The sequence below is a fragment of the Barbatula barbatula genome (genome assembly GCF_947034865.1).
Source record: "Barbatula barbatula genome assembly, chromosome: 20".
Classification (NCBI taxonomy): Eukaryota; Metazoa; Chordata; class Actinopteri; order Cypriniformes; family Nemacheilidae; genus Barbatula; species Barbatula barbatula.
This window is the reverse complement of record NC_136783.1, coordinates 12,498,712-12,521,118: the sequence shown is the minus strand read 5'-3', so window position 1 is coordinate 12,521,118 and position 22,407 is coordinate 12,498,712. Positions and strand designations below refer to the sequence as shown.

General features: G+C 39.1%; 1 protein-coding gene across 4 annotated transcripts; it reads left to right on the top strand.

The window, feature by feature from the left end:
* Positions 1 to 696: 696 nt before the first annotated feature.
* Positions 697 to 12,179, top strand: taf4a (TAF4A RNA polymerase II, TATA box binding protein (TBP)-associated factor). Of its 4 annotated transcripts, none has more exons than XM_079483201.1 (15): positions 697 to 3,271; positions 4,437 to 4,576; positions 4,768 to 4,881; positions 5,011 to 5,103; positions 5,475 to 5,597; positions 6,364 to 6,453; positions 6,949 to 7,122; positions 8,079 to 8,223; positions 8,304 to 8,412; positions 8,590 to 8,759; positions 8,853 to 8,983; positions 9,729 to 9,854; positions 10,837 to 10,893; positions 10,986 to 11,105; positions 11,584 to 12,179. In XM_079483201.1, the coding sequence occupies exons 1-15, from the start codon at positions 2,566 to 2,568 to the stop codon at positions 11,749 to 11,751; spliced, it is 2,466 nt and encodes an 821-aa protein (XP_079339327.1). In that variant the 5' UTR covers positions 697 to 2,565; the 3' UTR covers positions 11,752 to 12,179. The 4 variants fall into 4 exon arrangements, with proteins under 4 accessions (XP_079339327.1, XP_079339326.1, XP_079339325.1 ...); XM_079483200.1 differs by having other exon boundaries at positions 5,008 to 5,103; XM_079483199.1 differs by having other exon boundaries at positions 4,762 to 4,881.
* The last annotated feature ends 10,228 nt before the right edge of the window (positions 12,180 to 22,407 follow it).

Genomic DNA, 22,407 nt, shown 5'->3' with positions numbered 1-22,407 from the left:
GCTTCCTATCATATTTGCACTGGCTCTTAATGGGCTGACTGTAAATTCAACATTGACAAGTTCAACAATTGCAAAAAACAACATCGGTTATGTTTGTACAAGAGTACTTTTCTAACAGCCTTTCATTGTTTATCAGATGAACTTGGTCTGTCCTTGTTCTCACTCTATCTAGATGACATATTTAAAATTGAAATGTGTCAGTGCATTACTTTACCTTTTTATGCATGTATTATTAGACACTAATATATAGACATTATTATCAGCGTTGATAATGTTCTTTTTATCTTAAGCACAATAACTGCTATTTGTCTGCTGTATATTTAATCTGCTTTAACGTCGAGCAGCATTAAAATGTGATAACACCCAAATTTTTGAAAGTCTGGCGGTTATATGGAGTAGAAACCATTGTACTGAACCTGAATAATGATGGAAACCAAAAATAAACTTCAGCTATGAAACACTCTTTTTTATACAATAAAATGTGATCTAAAAAGTGTGCATACTGTACATTTTTATTGCTTTGGAGGTAAGGCCTGCAACAAGAATTTCCTGTCATATGAATAAAAGTTACACTATTTGACTCTTACTTTTGGGTACCAAATTTCCATCCACCGATAGCCAGGAGAGTCTTCAAATTATTGTTCCTGTAGTTTATAATTATATGAAAAGTATATTTGCAAAAACAATTTTCAAAAATCATGCTTTTTATTGCACATTAACTAAAACAACAGCTAACCAACAAAATGAAACATAAAAACATCATTTTTACATTTAAACTGAGTTTTTAAACTTTTCATATTTAATTACATAAATGTTGTAACAAAGGTAAACTCTCAGCTTTTATTCACGATTGATCAGACAAATGAATCCAACCACACCATAACCCAAGCTCACAAAGCAAAGGGAACAAAGTGGCTCTGACTCAGAATAAATATCCAAGCCTGAGTCACAGATAAAATCTGAGCATGGGCAACAATTATTTACTCTTAATGTCCACTGCTGTTCCATGAACAGAGCTTATACATTTTTTTAATGTGCACAGAAAAGTGACTCACTTTCTGGTCAACATACCGCTCATACAATCTGCCCGAAAGAACAAACCAAAGAAAGAATTGAGCTAATTGCCATGAATCCCGAGTCTCCTCTTGCTCCTGGACGTAAGGACCCATCAGAACTGAAGAGCAATGCTCATAGCTTATCAACTACTCCTTGATCTTGGACACATTATTACATTTGATTCAATGACATGTACCTATTTTTTTATCTGTTTAATAATCATGTGTACAAGGCAAGCCGTCATAGAAAGAAAAGTATAAACATTTAGTAAATATTCACACACAAACATATTGTATTTGCATTTATATTTTTTCATAAAACTCACTGGTAAGAACATTTACACTATTAAGGTTTTTGTTGATAATCTCACAACACAACGTGTTTTTTATCCGAGTTGAATGAATTCCTATCTAATCTATGCACGTAATACTCAAACAAAAACCTAAACGTGATTTTCCGATCACTGCAGTAAGTAAACGTTCGGATGTTGTAAGTCAAACAGGGTTAAACTGGCATCCGGTGAACTATGGGACAGCAGTGCCGCTTATGGTGCAGTAGCATTCGTGCCCTCTATGGCCACTCACGCTGGTAGAGGTGTGGCGTCTTTTCACGTATAGCTTTTAACAGAGACGCTTCAAAACACGGGGCCATCTTGGAGGAAGACAGCCTGCCGTGAAGTTCGCAGAACAGCCGATACACGCTTTATAACAAACGCATAAACTCTAACAGTGCGTATAGATATACCCGAGAGCAACCTTTGCATAAATCAACGGTTGTTTTTCAACTTCACAAGGCCCTTTTCTCGATGACAGCCCCAGCCAGTCTGACTCTGACCGCGCTCCGACAGAATCGACTGACGTTTCTCACGTCCCGCCTCCGTGTAGGCACCAGACCAATGACATCGCTCGAAAATCTGAGCGTAATGACGTTTCCGCTTCTGCGCACATGCGCAATGTCATTTTGTCCAAAGCTCCTCACTGTTCACATCGAAGATGGCGGCAGGCTTTGACCTGCTATATAAGGATTTCTGTATTAAAAGAGTGGGCAAGAAACTTTTTCTCGTTACTTCGAGTTGTGTTAGATTAGAAGTTACCAGATCTTGTCACATTAAGTTTGAGGTAAGCGCCCAGGCAGCTGGAAATCACCCCGCTGACTCCGGGAAAAGAGGCAATTCAACTAACGTTAGCTAATGTTAACATTTTGCGAGCTGGGGCTACTGCTGCGAGTTTTGTAAATATGAACATAGTGAAAGCAGCGAGTCTTGAAGTGTGTTAGAGCATTATTTATCCCATGATCATTGTTACTGGTGGGGTTGAGTTGACAAGGGCGCTTGTCAAATCCGTATTGACATTTTGACACGAGATTCCCCTTCACTCACTCACGTTACTTCGAAAAGCAACTCGAGGGAAGTAAGGGGGTGTTTGCGGTGGATGAATCAAAACTTCTTGAACTGATGTGCCAGAGGCACAGATGGATAACGACTAACCCGATCCAGTGTTTCTTAATGCTATGGTAACTACTTTACCCAGCCACGGTGCGAAGATCGGGACGTCCACAGTGCAAACTTTGAACGGAGGCAATGCGATGGATCCGCACACTGCAAGCGGCACTCCAGTGTCCGGTGGCCAGTCGACATCATCATCATCATCAGACGACGTTTCGGCTTCTGCCCCGGTTGTCAATAACGGGCCCGGGGTGGCGAAAGGACTTGCAAACGTGACTGTCGCCCCAAACACAGTGATACAGTCTTCTTACGGGAGTCCACAGTGCGCGCCAGGCGCATCCACAGCGGGACCCTCGGTTGTCAGGCCATCTATGCAAACTGCCGGAACAGGTTTAACTATTAACGGAAGTAACAATAACGCCGTTTCGGTGACTGTAGCCAATGTAGCGACCCAGCCATCACCGGGTATAACTACTTCGACTACTACCGCCTCCCCTCTTTCGGTGAACCAGACACCCGCCTCTGTGTCTGCGAGTGCTAACAAGTCCGAGTCCCCTAAAACTGTCAGCCCCATCGGCATGACCATCGGACCCCAGGTTCCAAGCCCCGTGGTGGCCATGGGAGCTGTTTTGCAGGGAGTTGCGAGAACAGCAGCTCCGGCGACTGTTGCATCCAGTCCTGCCATCAGGGCTATTGCGCCACAGGTGTTAGCGCCCCGACTACCCCAGAGCAGCCCGGGCCAGGGCATCCAGAACATCCAGCTACCTCCAGGTACCCCACTGTCATCAGTTCTATTCTTAACTGTGTACAGTGACGCGGCTTATGTGTGAGTCTGTAGTGGAGGAAGTTGTTATAACATTAGTTATATGTTTAATATTTTATAGTAATAACATTTCAATATGTTGCAAATTGCTTTGTGTAGTTTTTAAACTTCATGTCAACTTTTTCAGTGTTACTAACTAAGAAAACTTGTGATGGACAATGCTTTCTTAGTAAGATCACAAGTAAACTGTAGATCGTTTCTGCACAACTTTAGTAAAAGTAAAAGTAACAGGTTTTGATAATACTTGAGGATCCGAAAGTGAAAGTAAACTGAAGATTTGAATACACCCTGACCAGCCTATTGTACTGTTAATGTTAGATGAAAACATATATTTATCACAGAGGACTGAAAGATTAAAACGTTGATATTGTAATCTTAATTATTAATCACATTTATTTGTATTTACTTATTGGCCACACAGACAAAACAAGCTAAGAAGTGTTTATGAAAAATTTGTTTGCTCTTATTGCTTGTTTTATTCATTACTAAATAAAGAAAAATAAAACGGATGATCAAACTGGGTATTAATTGTATAGAAAGCGAGCAAAAAAAGTTTAACATCGCCAAAATAAACTTCAGTGTAATCTCACAAAAACTCAGAAAAATCCTTAAATTGTAACCGCAGGCTGTTGTTGATAACAAATCAAGCAGTGAACGCACATTTGAACAAAACCTTTGCTGTGAAGGATGAACTCGCTTTAAAATCCCCCATTTTTTTCTGATCTTCAAAATACACATTTGTATCGTCTTATATACAGTAACGAAGTAATTGCATTACATTACATTGTACCACTTGTGATGTCATCACATTGTTTGGTTTACGTAATGCGAGGCTCTACCAGTTGAGCTACAGGAACACCTTTACATGCATGGCGTGTTTGCTGCGGATGTCAACTGTGTCCAATTTGGTCTGTGTATCTTTATATGATATACTGAAGTCCAACCATGCCCCACTTGTAAAACCAATTAATAGATAACTAGATTTTCATTTACTGAAGGTCACTTAACGATTTTTTAATTTGTCTGGCTGATGTTTGATGTTCAGTTGGATCAAGAGTAAATGCTCATTCACGAATAACACAGGACATCACGTGCATGTGTTTTTGTGTCCAGGTATGGTGTTGGTGCGTAGTGACAGCGGTCAGTTGTTGATGATTCCTCAGCAGATGTTGGCACAGATGCAGGCCCAGTCTCAGGCCACCCGCCCTGCTGCCCCCACCAGCACCACCCCTGGGCCAATCACCTCTGCGCAGGTAATGTCATCTCATTGCTCTGAACCGATTTGCCATGGCCATAAATGTTTCAGAAATACTGGCCCAGAAGAGATCAGAATAAACTTGAGGTTTCGGTGACTGTTCTGGTTTAATATAATATCAGAAGCAGATGTCTATTGACATCTACAGTGTCTCTTATTAATGTGAATTTGTTCTCTATTTAGCTGCAGGTACCTGGAACCCCAGTAATGGCCCGACAGGTGACCCCTACCGCCATCATAAGGCAGGGATCCCCGACAGCCAGCAGCACGGCCACCACCACACTCCAGAGACCACCTGTACAGGTAACACCGTAGAAATGTCTCATGTTGAACCACACATTCATATTTAAATGTATCTGCGCTTTTAAGCGTATTTGTGTGGAGGTTTTAATCCTCTATTTTTATACTCCGCCTCTCCTCGTGTGTCAGCAGGCATCCTCTGTAGGCACAGCGTTGCCAGTGCAGGCGGGAACCGCCCAGAGGACTGTGACTGCTGCCACGGGGACCACCGTCACCTCGACAACGGTAGGAGGCTGCACTAACTTAGCAGTCACATAAATACAAGCTGGTTCACAACGGAAGACTTCAGCCTTTAGCTTTATGCCTGAGATCTTTTTAAAGGGCCTGTAAACTGACTTAAACATATATATGGTAGGAATGGTGGAAACTGAGATGAGATGTCAGATGAAAAAGAGTAGATGAAGTTGACATTTGACCTTCAGATCCAAGCTTTTCTCACAAAAAACAACTGGTTTCTCACAGGGTGGGAATCCCCTGATATCCCTGTTACATGATTCAGGGCTTATGCCGCTTAATTGTAACCTTGTATGTATGTCATGCATACAGGATTCTTCTCATGTTGTGCTAATGCAATTGTTTTGTTTCTTAAATTATAGGAGACGATGGAGAATGTAAAGAAGTGTAGGAACTTTCTGTCCACGTTGATAAAGCTGGCCACTAGCGGTAAGCAGTCAACAGAGACTGTCGCCAACGTCAAAGAGCTGGTCAAGAACCTGCTGGTGAGTTTTACATGTCCAACGAGTTGCATGACTCTTTTCTGATTTCTGAGTCTGTTGTTTTATATGTTTGTATTTTTATGATAATAATAAACAGCCATGGAAAATATTAATAGACCATTTCTGACTTTACTATTTATTGGTTTGTGTTTAGGTAAAATTATTATTTTGTTTCACTCTGTGAACTACTAACAATATTTATATCAAATTTCAAATCAAAATATTGTTTCTATTTGCATTTATTTACAGAAAATGAAAACTAGAGAATGAAGTCAAAATAACAGAAAAGATGCTTTTTATTTTTTCAGACAAATACTGCAAAGAAAACAAGTTCATATTCACTGTAAGCAATACAACAGTAATATTTGTATATGTGTTTTGGTAAAGTTCCAAAAAAAGAATGTATTTGATAACCTAAATTTTTAGCAATATGTCTTGTTATGCTGTCAGTGTTTCACATTGCTGTTGGATGACTTTGTCACTCCTGAGGTTTAATTTAGTTGCTTCTGCAGACACTGGCATGCAATGGCCAAAATACATCTCGAAATGCTGATCAAATGAAAATTTGGAGTGGTCTCTTAATATTTCTGTGGCTGTGTAAAAGCTGATTCATATCTATTCACTTTGTTCCATTTAAAGCCTTTCTTAGTCTGCCTTTAATATGTATTCTGCTCAGATTCAGTGGAAATGGGTAAATCAAGCTGTAAATCTACTGAAATGTCCTCTTGTGTGAGCTTTTTTTGGAACTGATTGCTGTTTGTTCCCTCAGGAAGGGACGATTGAAGCCGAGGAGTTCACCAGCAGACTCTACAAAGAGCTCAACTCCTCTCCACAGCCTTACCTAGTGCCTTTCCTTAAGGTAAAACTCACTGGCAAAACATTCATGTAGCTCATTTACAGTAAGGTCTAGTTGTATCGTTATTATCAGTTAATTATAGTATAATGACTTGTTATTAAATGGATTATTATCCTAAGAGACCTAAAAGTCTTCTAATGGGATTGAAAATCATCTAAAGGTCACTAATTGGAAGGTGAGAACTGGGATTAAGGGCCTACATGTGGAACATGTGGATGTTGTAATTGGCACTTGTAGTCTGTTGTGCATCAACATCATAAACTAAGAAAGTCTGTTTGAAGTGTGTAGATTTGGGGTTTCGACTCTCTGCTTGGTGAAATATTGGCAAATTTTGCATAAATCACACTCTTTGCGTTGAAATGAACTTCACATGCATTTAAATTGATACAGTACTCACCCGACCAGTCAGTTACATATATGTAACGATGAATCCTTATTACAAGGGATTTTGCAATCTTGCCCTGAACTGAAAATCTCTCTTTCCGTGTGTTTCCTCAGAGGAGTCTTCCAGCTCTGCGACAGCTCACTCCCGACTCAACAGCCTTCATTCAGCAGAGCCAAACCCTCCAGTCATCCACCGTGGTGCTGACCAGCCCCAACACCGCTGCTACCACAGCCCCCCGCACGCTAATCCAGCCTGCCCTCAGCAACTCCAGCCAGACCGCCTCTCTGGTAATCATACATCCACATGCATTCCTTACCAAAGGCTGGAATTATGAGTAGATTATAAGTACAAGACAGGGAAACAAGGTTTTTAGTCGTAATTTACACACTGGGTGAAATGATTACAGATAGAATTGGTTAAGTATAAGGTGTTAATGGTTGTATTATGGTAATTTATGTATTTGGTATGTGGCAAAGTACGGGCTGTGTCAATTAAACAGCCTGACAGAATGTGGACTGGTAACATCACAGAGCTTTTGGACAATTTTATCTTTTGGGATTTTTCACAACAGTTTGTTCTGCTTGGTTGTTCGACATCTGTATTTCACCAACACCGCCAGAACACTGGTTTTATGATGTACCTAATCAATGTGATATTTCAAGCCAAAATGAAAATTCTTTACTCACCCTCTTGTCATTTCGAACCTGTAAAACTTTCTTCCCCAGAACACAAATGAGTGTATTTTGAAGAAAGTTGGTAACCGAACAGTGCTGGCACCCATTCACTTCTATTGTTTGGATACAAAACCAATGCAAGTTAAACGGGTTGCAACATAAAGCAAAATATCTTCTTTTGTGTTCTGCGGAGGAAAGGCCATAACGTCACAGAGGTTTGAAATGAAAAGAGGATGAGTAAATGATGACAGAAATCTCATTATTTGCTCACGCTGAGATTCTTCCAGACCTGTATACAATTCTTTGTTCTGCTAAACACAAAGGAAGATATTTGGAAGAATGTCTTCAACCAAAACAGATTGGAATATCATTTAATTAAATAAAAGTTTAATCCCACCCCTATTCATTATATATACTGCAGTAGAAACTGCACACAAATTAATGGGCACAATAGACTTATATCTGTGACCGATAAGGATTTGATGAATTAAACTAAACACAGTGTTGTTAATGTATGTAGTAAAACGTACTTCCAGATGGGTGTGTTTATTAAATTGCGTTTCATTAAGGTGTGGCAGTCCTCGCAGCAGGGGACAATAGTGAAGCCCCCTCAGGTTACCCTGACAACCACTCCCATGGTAACGCTCAGGGGTCAACCTCAAAGCCACATAGTGATGGGTCAGCCTCAGGTGCAGCTTAAACAGATCCAGACAGGTAAGTCCATCCATCAATCCGGTCTGTCAGTGTCTGTGTGTTACGGCTTAATGATAACTGATGATCTCTCTCTGTCTCAGTGGCAGTAAAGCAGGGTGTGGTGAGCAGCACTAAACTGACTCATGGTTCCTTATCTGTAGCTTTAGTGCAGAGGAATAAAGCGAAGGATGCTGCAGGAGGAACTTTCAGGTCTGTGTATATCGTATTTACTTCTGTTGCCTTGTTCTATTGATGTGAATCATGGTGGTGTTTTAATCTCCTCATAGTACTCGGGGAAGTGTACTCCATAGCTGTAATTTTTAATAAACAGGATTATTGTCAAAAGGTTGTTATCTAAGATATGTTCGTATACATGTGTCCATACAGGGATGATGATGACATCAACGATGTGGCCTCAATGGCAGGTGTTAATCTTTCTGAAGAGAGCGCCAGAATCCTGGCCACCAACTCAGAACTGGTTGGCGCAGTCACGCGTTCTTGTAAGGACGAAGCTTTTCTCTCGGCCAGTATGCTACAGCACAAGATACTACAGATAGGTGGGGCATCCAGTACAATTACATTTCGTACAATTACACTGAATAGTTATTCAGCTGATGTTTAAACATTTACTCTGTCCTGCACATTGTCAGGCAAGAGCTTTGGAGTGACGGAGCTGGGACCCGAAGTGGTGAACATCGTCTCTCATGCAACTCAACAGAGACTGCAAAACCTTCTAGAGAAAGTCTCATTGATCGCCCAACAAAAGAACATGACTTACAAGGTACAGTAATGTGACTTAAAGAGATAGTTCACCTTCCTTCCGCAGAACACAAAATAAGATATTTTGAAGAATGTTGAAAACCAAACAGCGCCGGCACCCATTCACATCTATTGTAAGGACACAAAACCAATGCAAGTGAATGGGTTCCAGTTAACAACATTCTTCAAAATATCTTCTTTTGTATTCTGCGGAAGATAGAAAGACATACAGGTTTGAAATGACAAGAGGATGAGTAAATTATGACAGAATTTGGGTGAACTATCGCTTTAAATCACCCAAAAATGACTATTCTGGCATTATTTACTCATCCTCATTTAGGTCGTTTCAACCCAATATGCTATTATTGTACATTTTCAGCAGAAAACAAAAGTAGAACATTATGATGAATCTTTTATACAGCGAACACTCATTCGTGATCATGTCTGTCAAGCTTCCAAACTAAGCGATTTTCCAGATCTACCAAATCTTTGTGATCATACGAATATATTTCAATAATTCTTCTGATTCTTTAGCACAAAGCTATCATGCACTACATTCCAAGTTGTCTGAAGTCATACCAATAATAAAGACCGATACACAGCTTTTTGGACAGCCTCTGGTGACTATGATCTGGTGTGTGAAAAGAGCTGCAGGAATATACTTAAAAGATTGTGTTTCATGGATCACCATGAAGGGCGAGTAAACAATAACAGAAATTTCTTGTGTATATGAATTATTCCTTTTATGTGTATTTGTGTGTGCGCAGGAGGACAGTCGGTACGAGCAGGTGGAGGATGTTCGCTCTCAGCTGAAGTTCTTCGAGCAGCTCGACCAGTTGGAGAAGCAGAAGAAAGAGGAACAGGAGAGAGAAATTTTAATGAAGGCAGCTAAGGTTAGTATACACACACACACACATACACACAAACAAGCACAAAAAAATTGGTGCTCAATCGATAATTTTAACTTCATGCTAATGGCAATCCAGTACTTGCCATTAGCATGAAGTTAAAATGATCGATTGAGCACCAGGTTCAGTGGAACAGTCTTATCCTGAATGGATTTGGAGTTAAAACATCAATTAATAAAATCAAACAGGTTTTAAGCACATTATTTCAAAATACAAGGATTATTCAGTTTAATATTGTTTTTGTGTGATTTCTAAATACCGATCTGAACCTTTCTGAGCAATTTGCAGTGGAAATGTCACACACAAACGTCTCTAGTGGAGAAGACGTTCATCAGTGAATGATGGAGAAATCCAGTCTTTACGGATCATTTAGTTATAAATTATCCCCAGATGGGATGCTCAACAAAAGTATTCATTTGCATTCTTTGTATGGTGAAATTTAATTATCATTGAAGCTCAACAAGTGAAATATTACCCACCAATGAAACACCATCACTCATAGATATGCTAATATAAACACAGAGGGAAGAACGCAGGCTGGCAGCAAAAACATCTTTAGACTCTTAACATTATATTCATAAAGCAAGGCAAAATTGTTTTATCAGTGGATTGTTGCGGGTATGCTTTAGTTCAGTATATGCATTTCCTATACAGTAAAGTAGTAGTTCAGACGTTTTAATATATTTTTTGTGCATGAAAAAGAAAGTGGTGTTACTTGAATGTGCAGTATCTTAATATATGCACACATATCGTGCTAAACCACACATGCACACAAACTGCAAAATTGCACATTAATTTTCTTTTCTTAAAAACGAACCGAATGTGTTAGCATGTTAAATGTTCTGACATGTAATGTGCTAATTGACCGAAAGACCTCATTTTCACATGTTCAGTTGATTCCAACAGATCAATGTGTTTTGTGTATTTCGAGTGTCGATCGTCTCTAATTTTTGTTTACGTTTTGCAGTCACGCTCAAGACAAGAGGACCCCGAGCAGCTGCGGCTGAAACAGAAGGCCAAAGAGGTTAGGCGGCGCTCTTACGAGATGTTTATCTTGTCAGAGGACCATTGTGTTTGATTAGGGATCAGAGCTGATGCGTGTGTATGTGGCTACAGATGCAGCAGCAGGAGTTGGCGCAGATTCGACAGAGGGAAGCCAACTTGACGGCGCTGGCGGCTATCGGACCCAGAAAGAAAAGGAAACTGGATTCTCCTTCGCTCGGGACTGACACAGAGGTACAGAATGTCTCTCTCTCATCCAGTCGCTCTTCTGCCTTTCACATTTTCTTCTTCTACCCCTTGCTCTCTGTGAATCATTTAGCACTTGTTGAGCAGCTCTGAGATGTCAGGTTGTGGTTCAAAGGTCTCGGATCGTAACAAATGGAAGAAGTCAAATGGGGCAACCTGTTCACAACCAAAACTGATTTCAATTTTACCCCTACTTTCTTTACACGCATGCATTTCAGGAGACTGTTAAAATATTGTTGGTGCATGTTTCTCATTATTTTCAGGTCTCAACGTCTGTTGTTTGCCTCCTCAGAACTGTCACCATCATGTCACTGCTTTTTTTCTGTAATTACTGTTCACTTTATCTTTCCATCATCTAGAACTTACCAACATCAGAACTGGCAGTTCTTTATTGACGTTTCTTGACTACTCAGTGTTACTGAAACCAGCGTCAGATACATGAGATGATGTGTTTGTGTCTTCACAGGGATCGGGTTCGTCAGGGAGTGTGTCCGGGGGCTTAAATGCAGGAGCGTCGAGGCAGTACACTCGCCAACGCATCACGCGCGTAAACCTCAGGGATTTGCTCTTCTGTCTAGAGAACGAGAGAAGCACCAGCCACTCACACTTGCTCTACCGAGCCCTCCTCAAATAACAGATGGCCCCTATCCAACCATCATTTCAGCCTTTAGGTCGATGTTATTGTTATTATCATTCTCTGTCATTCCCTTTAAATCTTTCTTTATCACGCTTTGACTCTTCTCACTTCATCACTGTCTCACATACTCACACGGTGATACATTTCCCATCGCTTTTTCGAAACGACCTGTGCTCCTGTCTTTCACATTCGGTTTGTTTTGTGTCTTTTAATTTGACTTTTGGATTTTATTCTTTTAATTGTGTTTAAACAAATTGCAATTATATATATATCATGTTTTTGTTTTTCATAGAAGGTGGCTTTGTAATGTGCAAATTACATATGTAAAAAAGAATTCACAGTGGAACTACCCATTCATTTTATATTTGTGTTTTTATAAAGATGTTTTAAGAAATAAACGTGGACAAAGTTTCTATTAAAATATATTTGTGGTGTGGTGTTATAACTCAAAGAATACTTCTACTACTTAATCATTTTCGTTTATATTGTTATTTTGGTTCAAATATAATTCCTGGTTTTACCCCAGTCATCACGTGTTTATTTAGTTAACTATTACTGTTATATAGTATAGTATACTTTAGTCAAGCAGATGTCACACTGACCACCATTGTTGTTCCCTTTTTAAACCACTAGGTGGTACTGTAGACCTGTGCTAATTGCTGCTCATTTAGGTTGAGGTAAACTACAGATGATATAATTGAAATGAATGCTAGTCTCAGACCATCAAAGTGTGATTGCACATACAATTTAAACTCGCCTGGGGCATGTTCTGACAATGTTGCTATCGCACATGACTGGATGTTTAGGTTTTTGAGTTCTTTAATTTAGAAATGTGTTCATTTTTGTCCTCTGTATAATTCATCAATACTGTTGGATTAATTACCGGTTTGTAGTCTGATTCAGACACGCAACTACGTCATCCTTTCAGGGTGAACTCGTGATTTCTTGGGGTACTTGACAGTGTTGGCAAGGCAAGATGGCATTAGTTGATTTACTGCTTACAACTTCTATTTCTTCTAGTCTTTAAGCAGCTTCTTGACCATCATGCAACCGCTTACAGTAACCAAAGTTTAATTGTTATTTGTAGAAATAAACATAGCAGCCAGACATTTAATCTATTCTACAGGAACTGTATAGTTGAAAATTAGTCATACAAACAATAATAATCAATATAAAAACAACTTTTGTTGAACTAAAACCATAGGCCTACTTTACCCAAAAATGAAATTTCTGTCATCATTTACTCACCTTAAAGTTGTTCCAAATCAATATACATTTCTTTGTTTGGATGAACACAGAGAAAAAGGTTTGGAAGAATGCTTGTAACCAGACAGCTGTTGCCCCCCATTGACTACCATAGTAGGAAAAATACAATGGTAGTCAGAACTGTTTGCTGTCCTACGTTCTTCAAAATGTTTTCATTTGTGTTCAACAGAACATAAAAAATGCTTAAGTATTTTCCTACTATGGGAGTCAATGGGGGGCATGATCTGTTTGATTATAAGCATTCTTCCAAATAACTTTTTGTTCATCATGCAGAACAAAGAAGTTCGTACAGATTTAGAACAACTCGAAGGTGAGTAAATGATGATAGAATTTTAATTTTTGAGTAAAGTATCCCTTCAAGGCACAATATCTATATGTTATGAACAGTGGCGGAGCGGAGGCGTGGCTTTTGGGGCTCAAGCCACGAATGTTTAAAAAAAAACGAAACTATCTCAGGTCAGGTTTCTAAAATGAATTCATTCAGTACAAACCCGTCATTATTACAGTGGCTTCCTTAACTGTGAAAGTGTATATTTATGTGATGTGAAACTGTAAGGTGATGCAGAGATTACCGGTTAATGGCTAATGTTAACACTAGGCGAATAGTCTATGTTGCTCAATGTGTGCCGGCCCACTGTTGCGATATAAAGAAATAATGACAGTAATCATTTTTTTACCGACTTTTTACTAGCTTTTCTCTAAATTCTGTTCCCTTTAGTAACTTGGTGCGGCGGCTAGCGATCGTCAATGTCAAAAAGTTGACCAATACAATTAGAAAGACAGAGTTTACGCAATTCCAGCCAATCAAATTACAGAGACCAGGTAGAATGACAGCCAATCAGACTGAAGAATTCCGAACCTCAGCCAATAGGGAGGCGGGCGCGTAACAAAAACCACGTGTGAATTCCAGCGCGGAGATGAATGTAGTGAGACGCAAGAATGCAGACACAACAAGGCCAAATGTTTACAATAAAAATGTAAAATTGTAAGATTCAGAGATAACAGGCTTCAAGATTCTATATTAGTAATGCTGTTTATTCCTAATTCCTAATCAACCTTCTTAACCGTACAGTTACTGGTTTACAACATATATATTCTGTCTGTTAAGAGAAGAGATCATGTCATTGTGAACATTTGTTTTGTTATGGTTTCAAAATGATGATACAAAGAACAATTGCATAAAGACAGTAATATAGCTAGGTTATGAGCAAAACTAGTTAACGGACGAAACATTTCTCTGTGCTGCCCTTTAGAAGGCTTGCAAGTTGATTTGTACTTTATGCTGTAGCTTTACTAAATCATAGCAAAATTGACTACAATGACTGATGTTAGTCTATCCCGCACTGCAGAGTCAGTCTCTCGTGCCCTTTGTATTCGGGCGCAATCTCGTGCAATTCCTTTTCTCGTTGCAAGGGCCACTGTTCCTCTGGAGCTAAGCCCACATAAGCGTCTCTCAAGAGGCGGACAGAGATGGCGGAGGCTGCCCGGTTGCCTAGCTACACCTCACAGACTGCTCTGTGTAAACAGCGCGGCTGGCGGAGGGAGAAAATCACACAGTCTTTGGATTTGATTGAGTTACCCGAGCATTATCCGTGAATCTGTTATGAAGCACAGATATTACTGTGACAAAGAACCCATGCTAGGACATTTGATCTGAAATCAAAGCGGAAGTTTTTCTTTTGAGTATAGACGGTTTCATCTAAACAACACAAACAAACGTTACTGCTCGTGCGCACTTTTGTGGCCCCACCTTAACTTCCGGTACACATTCACTGTGCCTGAAGATTATTTCTGAAACCAGTCAAAAGAAACCGAAAACCAACCATTACTTGGCTAAACTCGTCTCTCCAATGATTTGAATTTAGATTGCGATACCAAGCTCAACCACCTATGTCAATGTACCAGAAGATTTGTTTAAATGAGACCGAACTACAGGACCCATTCAACAAATCCTTAATTTAATACAATTGTTATACAATAAAACAATAATGCAGATTAATATTAACAGAAATGTAATAAAATATAAATAATTATATTATTAGACACTAGCCAAACACAAACCAGAATTTAACTGGGGTCAGGGGCATATAAATACGTTAACCTTTTATAAGAGTTCACATTTCGCATTTAAAACTTACACGTGCGCCCAAAACAATCTGCAAGGTTTGCTGAAACGCTGTTTTGAAAAGGGGAGGGACTACTCGACATGTCCCACGCTGTATCATTTTGTCAATTGAAATTACGTTCAACATCAAATAATGCTGCATGTTCCAAGGCACTTCAGTGGGCCTTTAAAATATGTGATGTTATCAATCCAGACTATTCACCCAGAAGCTAAGTCCCGAATTTAAGGTTCAATTTATCATTGTGTTTGGTGTAAATCTTCTTGCACACGCATGCACACTTTTGTGGCCCAAACTTAACTTCCGGTAGACTACACATCTGCAAAGAAAAGTCCCTTCAGATTATTCCTGAATACAAGCAACAACAAGTAAATTACATCAGCTAGTAAATTAAGACTTGCCAGTATTATTTGGGGGTACCAGAAGAACAGTTACTTGGCTAAACTTTACCATTGTTTAATTTTTTATTTAATAAAATTAACATACAATAAAAGTAAACAAATTGTTTTTTTAATAAAATTATTTTACAAAAAATTATGTAAGATAATAGCCTACTAATATAAATGAGGCCACTAGCCAGACCGTTTAACAAAAAGACCGGAAGTTAACTTCGGGTCAGGCGCGTGCATTCAATGAAACCGTAAAAGTGTAGTTACCATGTTATTGTCAGATTATTTGTATTGACCTAATTTACCCACAGCTATGGTTATAGTAAGACAGTCAATTTGAAAGTAAAACTCAAATACTACAGTAGTTAAACCATGACTATTCCTAATGGTTACGATCGTGTGTGTCCGTGATGTAAGATTGCTTGTGTCAGCAGCTTGTATTGGAATCAGTGGGAGACGTGCTCAGAGCGATTATGTTTCATTCTCTTTGTGCATGTATTCATTTGAGCTACGTCAACTCCAATTTGCGAGAGCCACCTCAACAGCTGCTCTCTCTCATCTCTGTTTGCCTCACCTGTATTTGTTCTATTACAGCACACTCAGGTTGTTTTAGTGAAAAGTGATGATAAATGGACGCTCACGCCATTCCTTTTAATATAGAACCAAAGATTAATGTCAATGACGTGGATAATAGCTCAGTAAGATAAACGCATGCATTTTATCCAAAGTATCTGCAAGCAGCGTATTGTTTTTGCTTGTCTGTGCTCGAGCTGTGACCAGGAAGGTGTTGCTTGTGTACCTGAAGTTTGATGCGTTGCCCCCAGTGCTGGACTGGTAATCTGGCATACCAGGCAAATGCCGATATAATATAATATTATATTTTTTTAATTGGCCAACGACCGGCCCATAAAGCAGGGACAGCAGCCCATTGGTTCATTTTCCATACTGACACTGGGCTGGCCCAATCATCTCTTAACAGACTCCACCCCCCAGTTTCTCGTGTCAGATGCAGTCAGTGTCTTATAGTGTTCACACCAAACGCAGTAAATCGCGCTATTTGCTACTAGAGCAAGCTCCTGGTTCGTAAACGCGGCGCGAATTTTCGCCAAAGTTCAGATTTTTCAACTCGCGCTAACTATGGGAAGCCAAATGATCCAAAAGTGGGACGAGACAGAGGGTATTAAAGAGCTCGCGCCGCGCTGACATGTCATCTGCGTGATTAAATCGCCCAGCCAGCCGACTCCTCGTCAGCGCACACGTTATTTAAACAGCGCAAACCGTACACTCAAATGTACAATAAAGAAACCCCTCATTCCTTAAAAACATTTACATTTGTTTACATTTACACAAGTCAACATTTACATCAGTTTTTCCCTACAGAAGACAAAGGAAATCAGGATGAAATGCATATTTATGTTAATAATAGCAGAGGTTTATGGGTAAAATGTAAATGAGTGGCGCCAAATGAACATTGTATATGTTTTAAGTGGTCAGTGCAGCGGATTGGTTGGTGCCACGCTGCCCATCGGTTGGCGATAGGAAATTGAATCGCGCAGATGACATGTCAGCGCGGCGCGAGCTCTGTAATACCCCGCTGTCTCATCCCACTATTAGTACACTGGTCCACTTGCACTGGTACACTGGTCCATGGCACTTAGTTCTCAGCTTTGTAGGTTTTTGGGGGAATGGAACAGTAGATATGCATATCTACAGGGACCGCAAGGATGGTGTACTGGTTGGTTGTGTCCGACCCATTGTGGTGGGCCGGTCTGAGTAAAAATGCCAGGGCCCTTTTTTTGTCTCAGTCCAGCCCTGGTTGCCCCTGTTTTTGGGGTCCCTTTACACAAAACTATGACTATGTTGACTTATGCAAATGAGCTGTTGTACTGCACATGTTAATACGGCAAAAGGTTCTAAACAAAGATAAAGCAGCGCAATAATGTGTAAGACATATTTTGAATTTGTTATACTAATGGGAAAAGAGGAATCCAATCCAGAATATTTAGCCTCTCTGCATAAATGTTAAAGATACCACCTCAGCACTCCCGCAGTTAGGCAATGACCCAAAGGAGAAGATATTACATTTACCGGACTGGGGATGATTTCGATGGTGAGCGGGTGTGAGTCAACAATCACTGCACTTTCATCAGTAAGATTCTGACGCCTGTGGCTTCTCACCACAGATCTTAACTGATTTAATCCAGTACACTGCTGTGCCTTTGAAAGAGCCAATGAAGCAGCACGTTCTGGCTTGTATGCCTGTTTACATTCTGTGAATGTGATAGGGTCCTGATTTGCCATAAGCAGGTAGTGCTCGGTTGTTGTTTTGTTTTTCTGCTCTAGGTTCATTAACAATATTAATGAAGAGAAAACGTGGCCAAAGATTTCTCTCATCTTTCAAATGCTGCAGTCTCAGCTAGAGCCAAATTATTTATCACAGCCAAACGTTTAGGGCTAAATGTTGAATAAATCATATTTAATGTGCACTCGTACACCCAGACTCAGCAGAATACATACGTTTATAAGGCAATTTCAACAAACTTTTCAGGCACAGTCTGAACCACATGCTGTTGCTGCAATACAATGTATCAATCAATGCAACCAAACAGCCTCCGTCAACAATTTACTACGGAGCAGTAATTCTCTATTCTGTTTTAATGTCTTAGACAATAATACGGTTTGAATTCATGAAGACATTTCAAAATATGTTGACTTGAGATTATTCCTTTAGACACGGGTCGAAATAACAATCTTGTAGTTGAACAAGCTGAAAACTTACCGTATTTATCCTCCATCAAAAAACTGACCTGAAAGGTTCTGTCATCCAATAATTTGCACAAAAAACATTGTGGCTTTCCACAGTTATTCTGTTCCTGTTTAATGGGGCCACATAAAAAGGCACCATTAACAGAGATGCAACATTCACAAACAAGCAAAAACAAACAAGCATGTGTACAGACAAGTAATCATTATCCACTCACAAAGTTGTCTCTGAATTTCAACCTCAAAAAGATAAAATACTGCGTGCATGATGCTTTCAGGACACATTTGCAGCTTCCAAACAAGCACCTGCTCTATGTTTCTGTCTGCAATGGATGGAATCCTGAACATTTGCGTGTCAACAGCGCATCTGTACATTTGATTTATATCTGTCTAATGAGGTGAATCTCAGCTGGAAAGACAAACAGGATATTTTCATTTGGATGAAACCACGTATCAGTGTGTCACTTGCTGCTACATGCACAGTCCTAATGGTAATTGCTTTCTGCCTATGGAAATTGTGTCTGTTTGCGCAGCGGCTGTTTATTAAGTGTCACATAATCACTTGTTTAATAAATAATCAAAACGTTACATATGTCACTGGGGGGGGGGGTTGATCAGGCAGTGAAGGTTTGATCATTTAATGCTATTTAATAGATTTAGGTATATTAGAATAAGGAATTAGGTTTCAAATCCATCATTTGGGAAAAGCATCTTTAATATTTTAAAACATTAGTCATGGACTTAAAAAAACGACTTCATTATTGTTGAAATTTCACAGTTTTGTCATTTTTAAAGCATTACGTTCCTTGTTGTCTATCCAAAACAAGGCATACATGAACTAGACGATTCTGTATGGCTTTCAAATGAATTATTTGTAAGGTAGTCAGTGGTTCATTATCATGTTCCATTCTGAAATGAATCTTAATGATAGGAGATAGAAATGATCACTTTTACTTATTGCCTCTATTTTAAGCTTTATGGTGGTTTTCGCATTAAACGGCTCTTTGTTTGTTATCTAAATACTTTTAAAGCGATATAATACCCACACAGCCATCTTCAAATATGAAAAAAAAATATTACTTAAAAGTATAACTTGCAACTGGAAATATGTATTAGGTGGAAGTGCCTGCAGGCTTCATACTCTTCTTCCGAAATATGTTCTCTCCTATTTTCAGTAAGGAAACTCAAACTTAAAGAAATGTTGAAGGCTAAACCTATTAAAGGATGCCTGGGGTTCATCTTTCATTCAGCGCTGTCAACTGACTGCAAATGTCCAAATTTCAAATACAGAGAGTTTTATATTTATAAACGGTTTATATTGACAATCTGAAAAATCCAAATTGAAAGTTGACATAACATTTTTAAAATCTAACCGAAACAAAGGAATGATTGATATGTTTGTGGGTCACCATCAATTAAATGCAACTAATGTAAATAAATACTCGGGTTTGATTCAAAGTGGGTTAAGAGAAAAACAAAAGAAGAAATGAGACACGTGATACATTTTATATTTTCACTCAAAATTATAGCCAAATTGTTTAGTAAAACTCCCTATATAGACCCATTTTCCACTAAGGGAGAAATTACAAGTGCTGCATAACTAAGATTATTTTTACAGAATATTTTTCTGTGTTATTATATGTTTTCTTGAAACAACTAAACTGTGTTCGCTGTAGATGTTGTAGTAAATGTTGTTGTAGTAGTACCTCTCTAAATATGAAGTTAGTAACATCCCATTCATTGGTTGCCTGTACTAATTTAAAAATAACTTCAATGTTTTGTTATTTCAATCTGTTCTAAGGTGTCCCACCATCATATTAGATATAGGTCAATTGCCCATTTTTATAATTCACTATGATTGTCCTCAATGGGTTATTAAACCATGACTGAAATCAAAATGTGTACATAACAGATAACAAAAGGGCTTAGATTGAAATATTTCAACCAAATTATATCCAAAAGCTATTGTGGTGTTACTGTGGGACAGTGATGCAATCAGATAAGGATGCAAATGGTGGTACTTTGCTGAACGTCATGTTATTCTTGTGGTACTTCAATAAAAAATATTGTGACATTACATTTCTAGTACAGTGGAACTGTTTGGTAGTTTTTTGTAGGGGTATGATTCTGTAAACTTTGTTGGACTACACCATAAAAAAAACATTTCGGGAGACATCGCTCTTTCCGCGCCACAAAAACATATTAAATGCAATTCGTCAGACTCAGCAAAATAATATTGAACTAGAACAGTATGGCACCTGAAAAATATATACATAACAACTGAACTCAAATCCACAGAGACTGAATGTTTTGGCCACATCCAATTCATTTCCTCTCCACACCCACATCGGGAAGAACCAACAATAGCACCCCATAGGAATTTTTGAGTCCTGCCAATGCTGAGTTTTGACTTCAGTAGGAAAGTCATATTGCTGAATACAGAATTCTACATTACCCTGGTGAGTGGTCTCTCATCATGTTTTGTTAGTAAAACAGTTACCGGTGGGTACCGTGTTGATGAAACAAATTTAGAGAATGACATTCAATAATCATTCTGTACCTTCTACAGCGTTTCTATGTGTATAGTATTATTGAGTTGATGAATTATTAAAATGCACCTCATTGCGTATTTATTCATAATGCCGAATGACAGTAAAGAGAACCGTGGATTGTCATTACAGCTGACATTGACAAATAAACCGCAAGGAGCCTTTGTATTCAGTACAATTATGCAGCTAAAAGGAGTTGCGTCTTACAATAGCCTTGGAGTGCGGCTGATTCAGCAAAGCGTAGCGGCAAAGTGATTCACTTTCCCTGGACGTTCTCAGCACTTACCTGGAAACATTCAATTAAGAAACCCTATTGAAAAATGTAGGCAGGCACATAAACACAGTCCAAATCATTTTCAAATTGATTTGTTCTCATTCACGGACTGAGGAATGCAAGCTTTATTGAGTAGATGAAAAATATGTGGGAGCGTATTTAAAAGGGCAAACTTTATTTATAACACACGCGCACGCACACAGTGTGGCCGCAAGCCACCTGTTAAGTTCGTGTTTGTGAGGAACAATCCCTCAGCAGGCCTTACTATATTTGTCCCTGCAATAACCTGGCTGCTTTAAAACCACATCGATGAGAGAAATAGTAAGAATAAAACAACATTTTTTATATGAAATGTCACAGCTCACCCCAAAGAGCGACCATACTTGTATGATTTGATACATACTGTACCATAGTCCCACAATGCAATTTTGGCATGCACCTGTACCAAAAGGTACCCAAAAATACCACCTGGTACATGATGTCTAAGTACCAAGGCAGTACCATCTAATACCAGCTGAACCGGAGTACCACAGCAGTGCCTTTTTTATCCATCTCCTCCCTTTCGTTCTTACTTTCCGCCCCTTTCTGTGCTCAGTGACACATACTGTTACAGTTTTCTCTTTCAACATCCCTCTCTCCTCTCGTCTGTGGGTAATTAGCAGTGTTCTGCTTGATGAGATTAAAGGAAGGGATTAATCAGAGCACTAATTGATAGACACGGCCGTAGAGAGATCCAATCCCCTATAGCTCTCACTCTCTCTGGTGTTACTACCTTTTCTTTGCCGAAACCACAGAGATATAATCTTACTCACGGTTTTGTTTCAGGCAGGATAGATGAAACGGGTTTTCATTAGTATGCAATATTTGACAAGCACAGAAGGAGATTCTCTGATTAAAACAAAGAGAATTGACTAACTGCTCGTAGCATCTTCAAATTGTGCAAAATGTTTATGGGACAAAAAAAAAATCTGTCATCATTTTCTCACCCTCATGCTGAGCACACAACACAAAAAGAGTTATCTAGCAGACTGCTGTCCAAGCTGTTCTCTACAATGAAAGCAAATGGTGACCACGGTCCCGTCTACACCTGCTTTACTGTGTGGAAGAGACAAGAAATTCACACGGGATTAGAACAACACGAGGGTGACTAAATGATGATGGATTTTAATATTTGGGAGATGTATCTATTTAAAGAGTGAAACGCAAATAAATCAGAGCTGTGGCACATGCACTAGCTCTGATGTTTTGCCAAGATAGACTTATTTTCTAACTTTTTTTAAGGCTATATG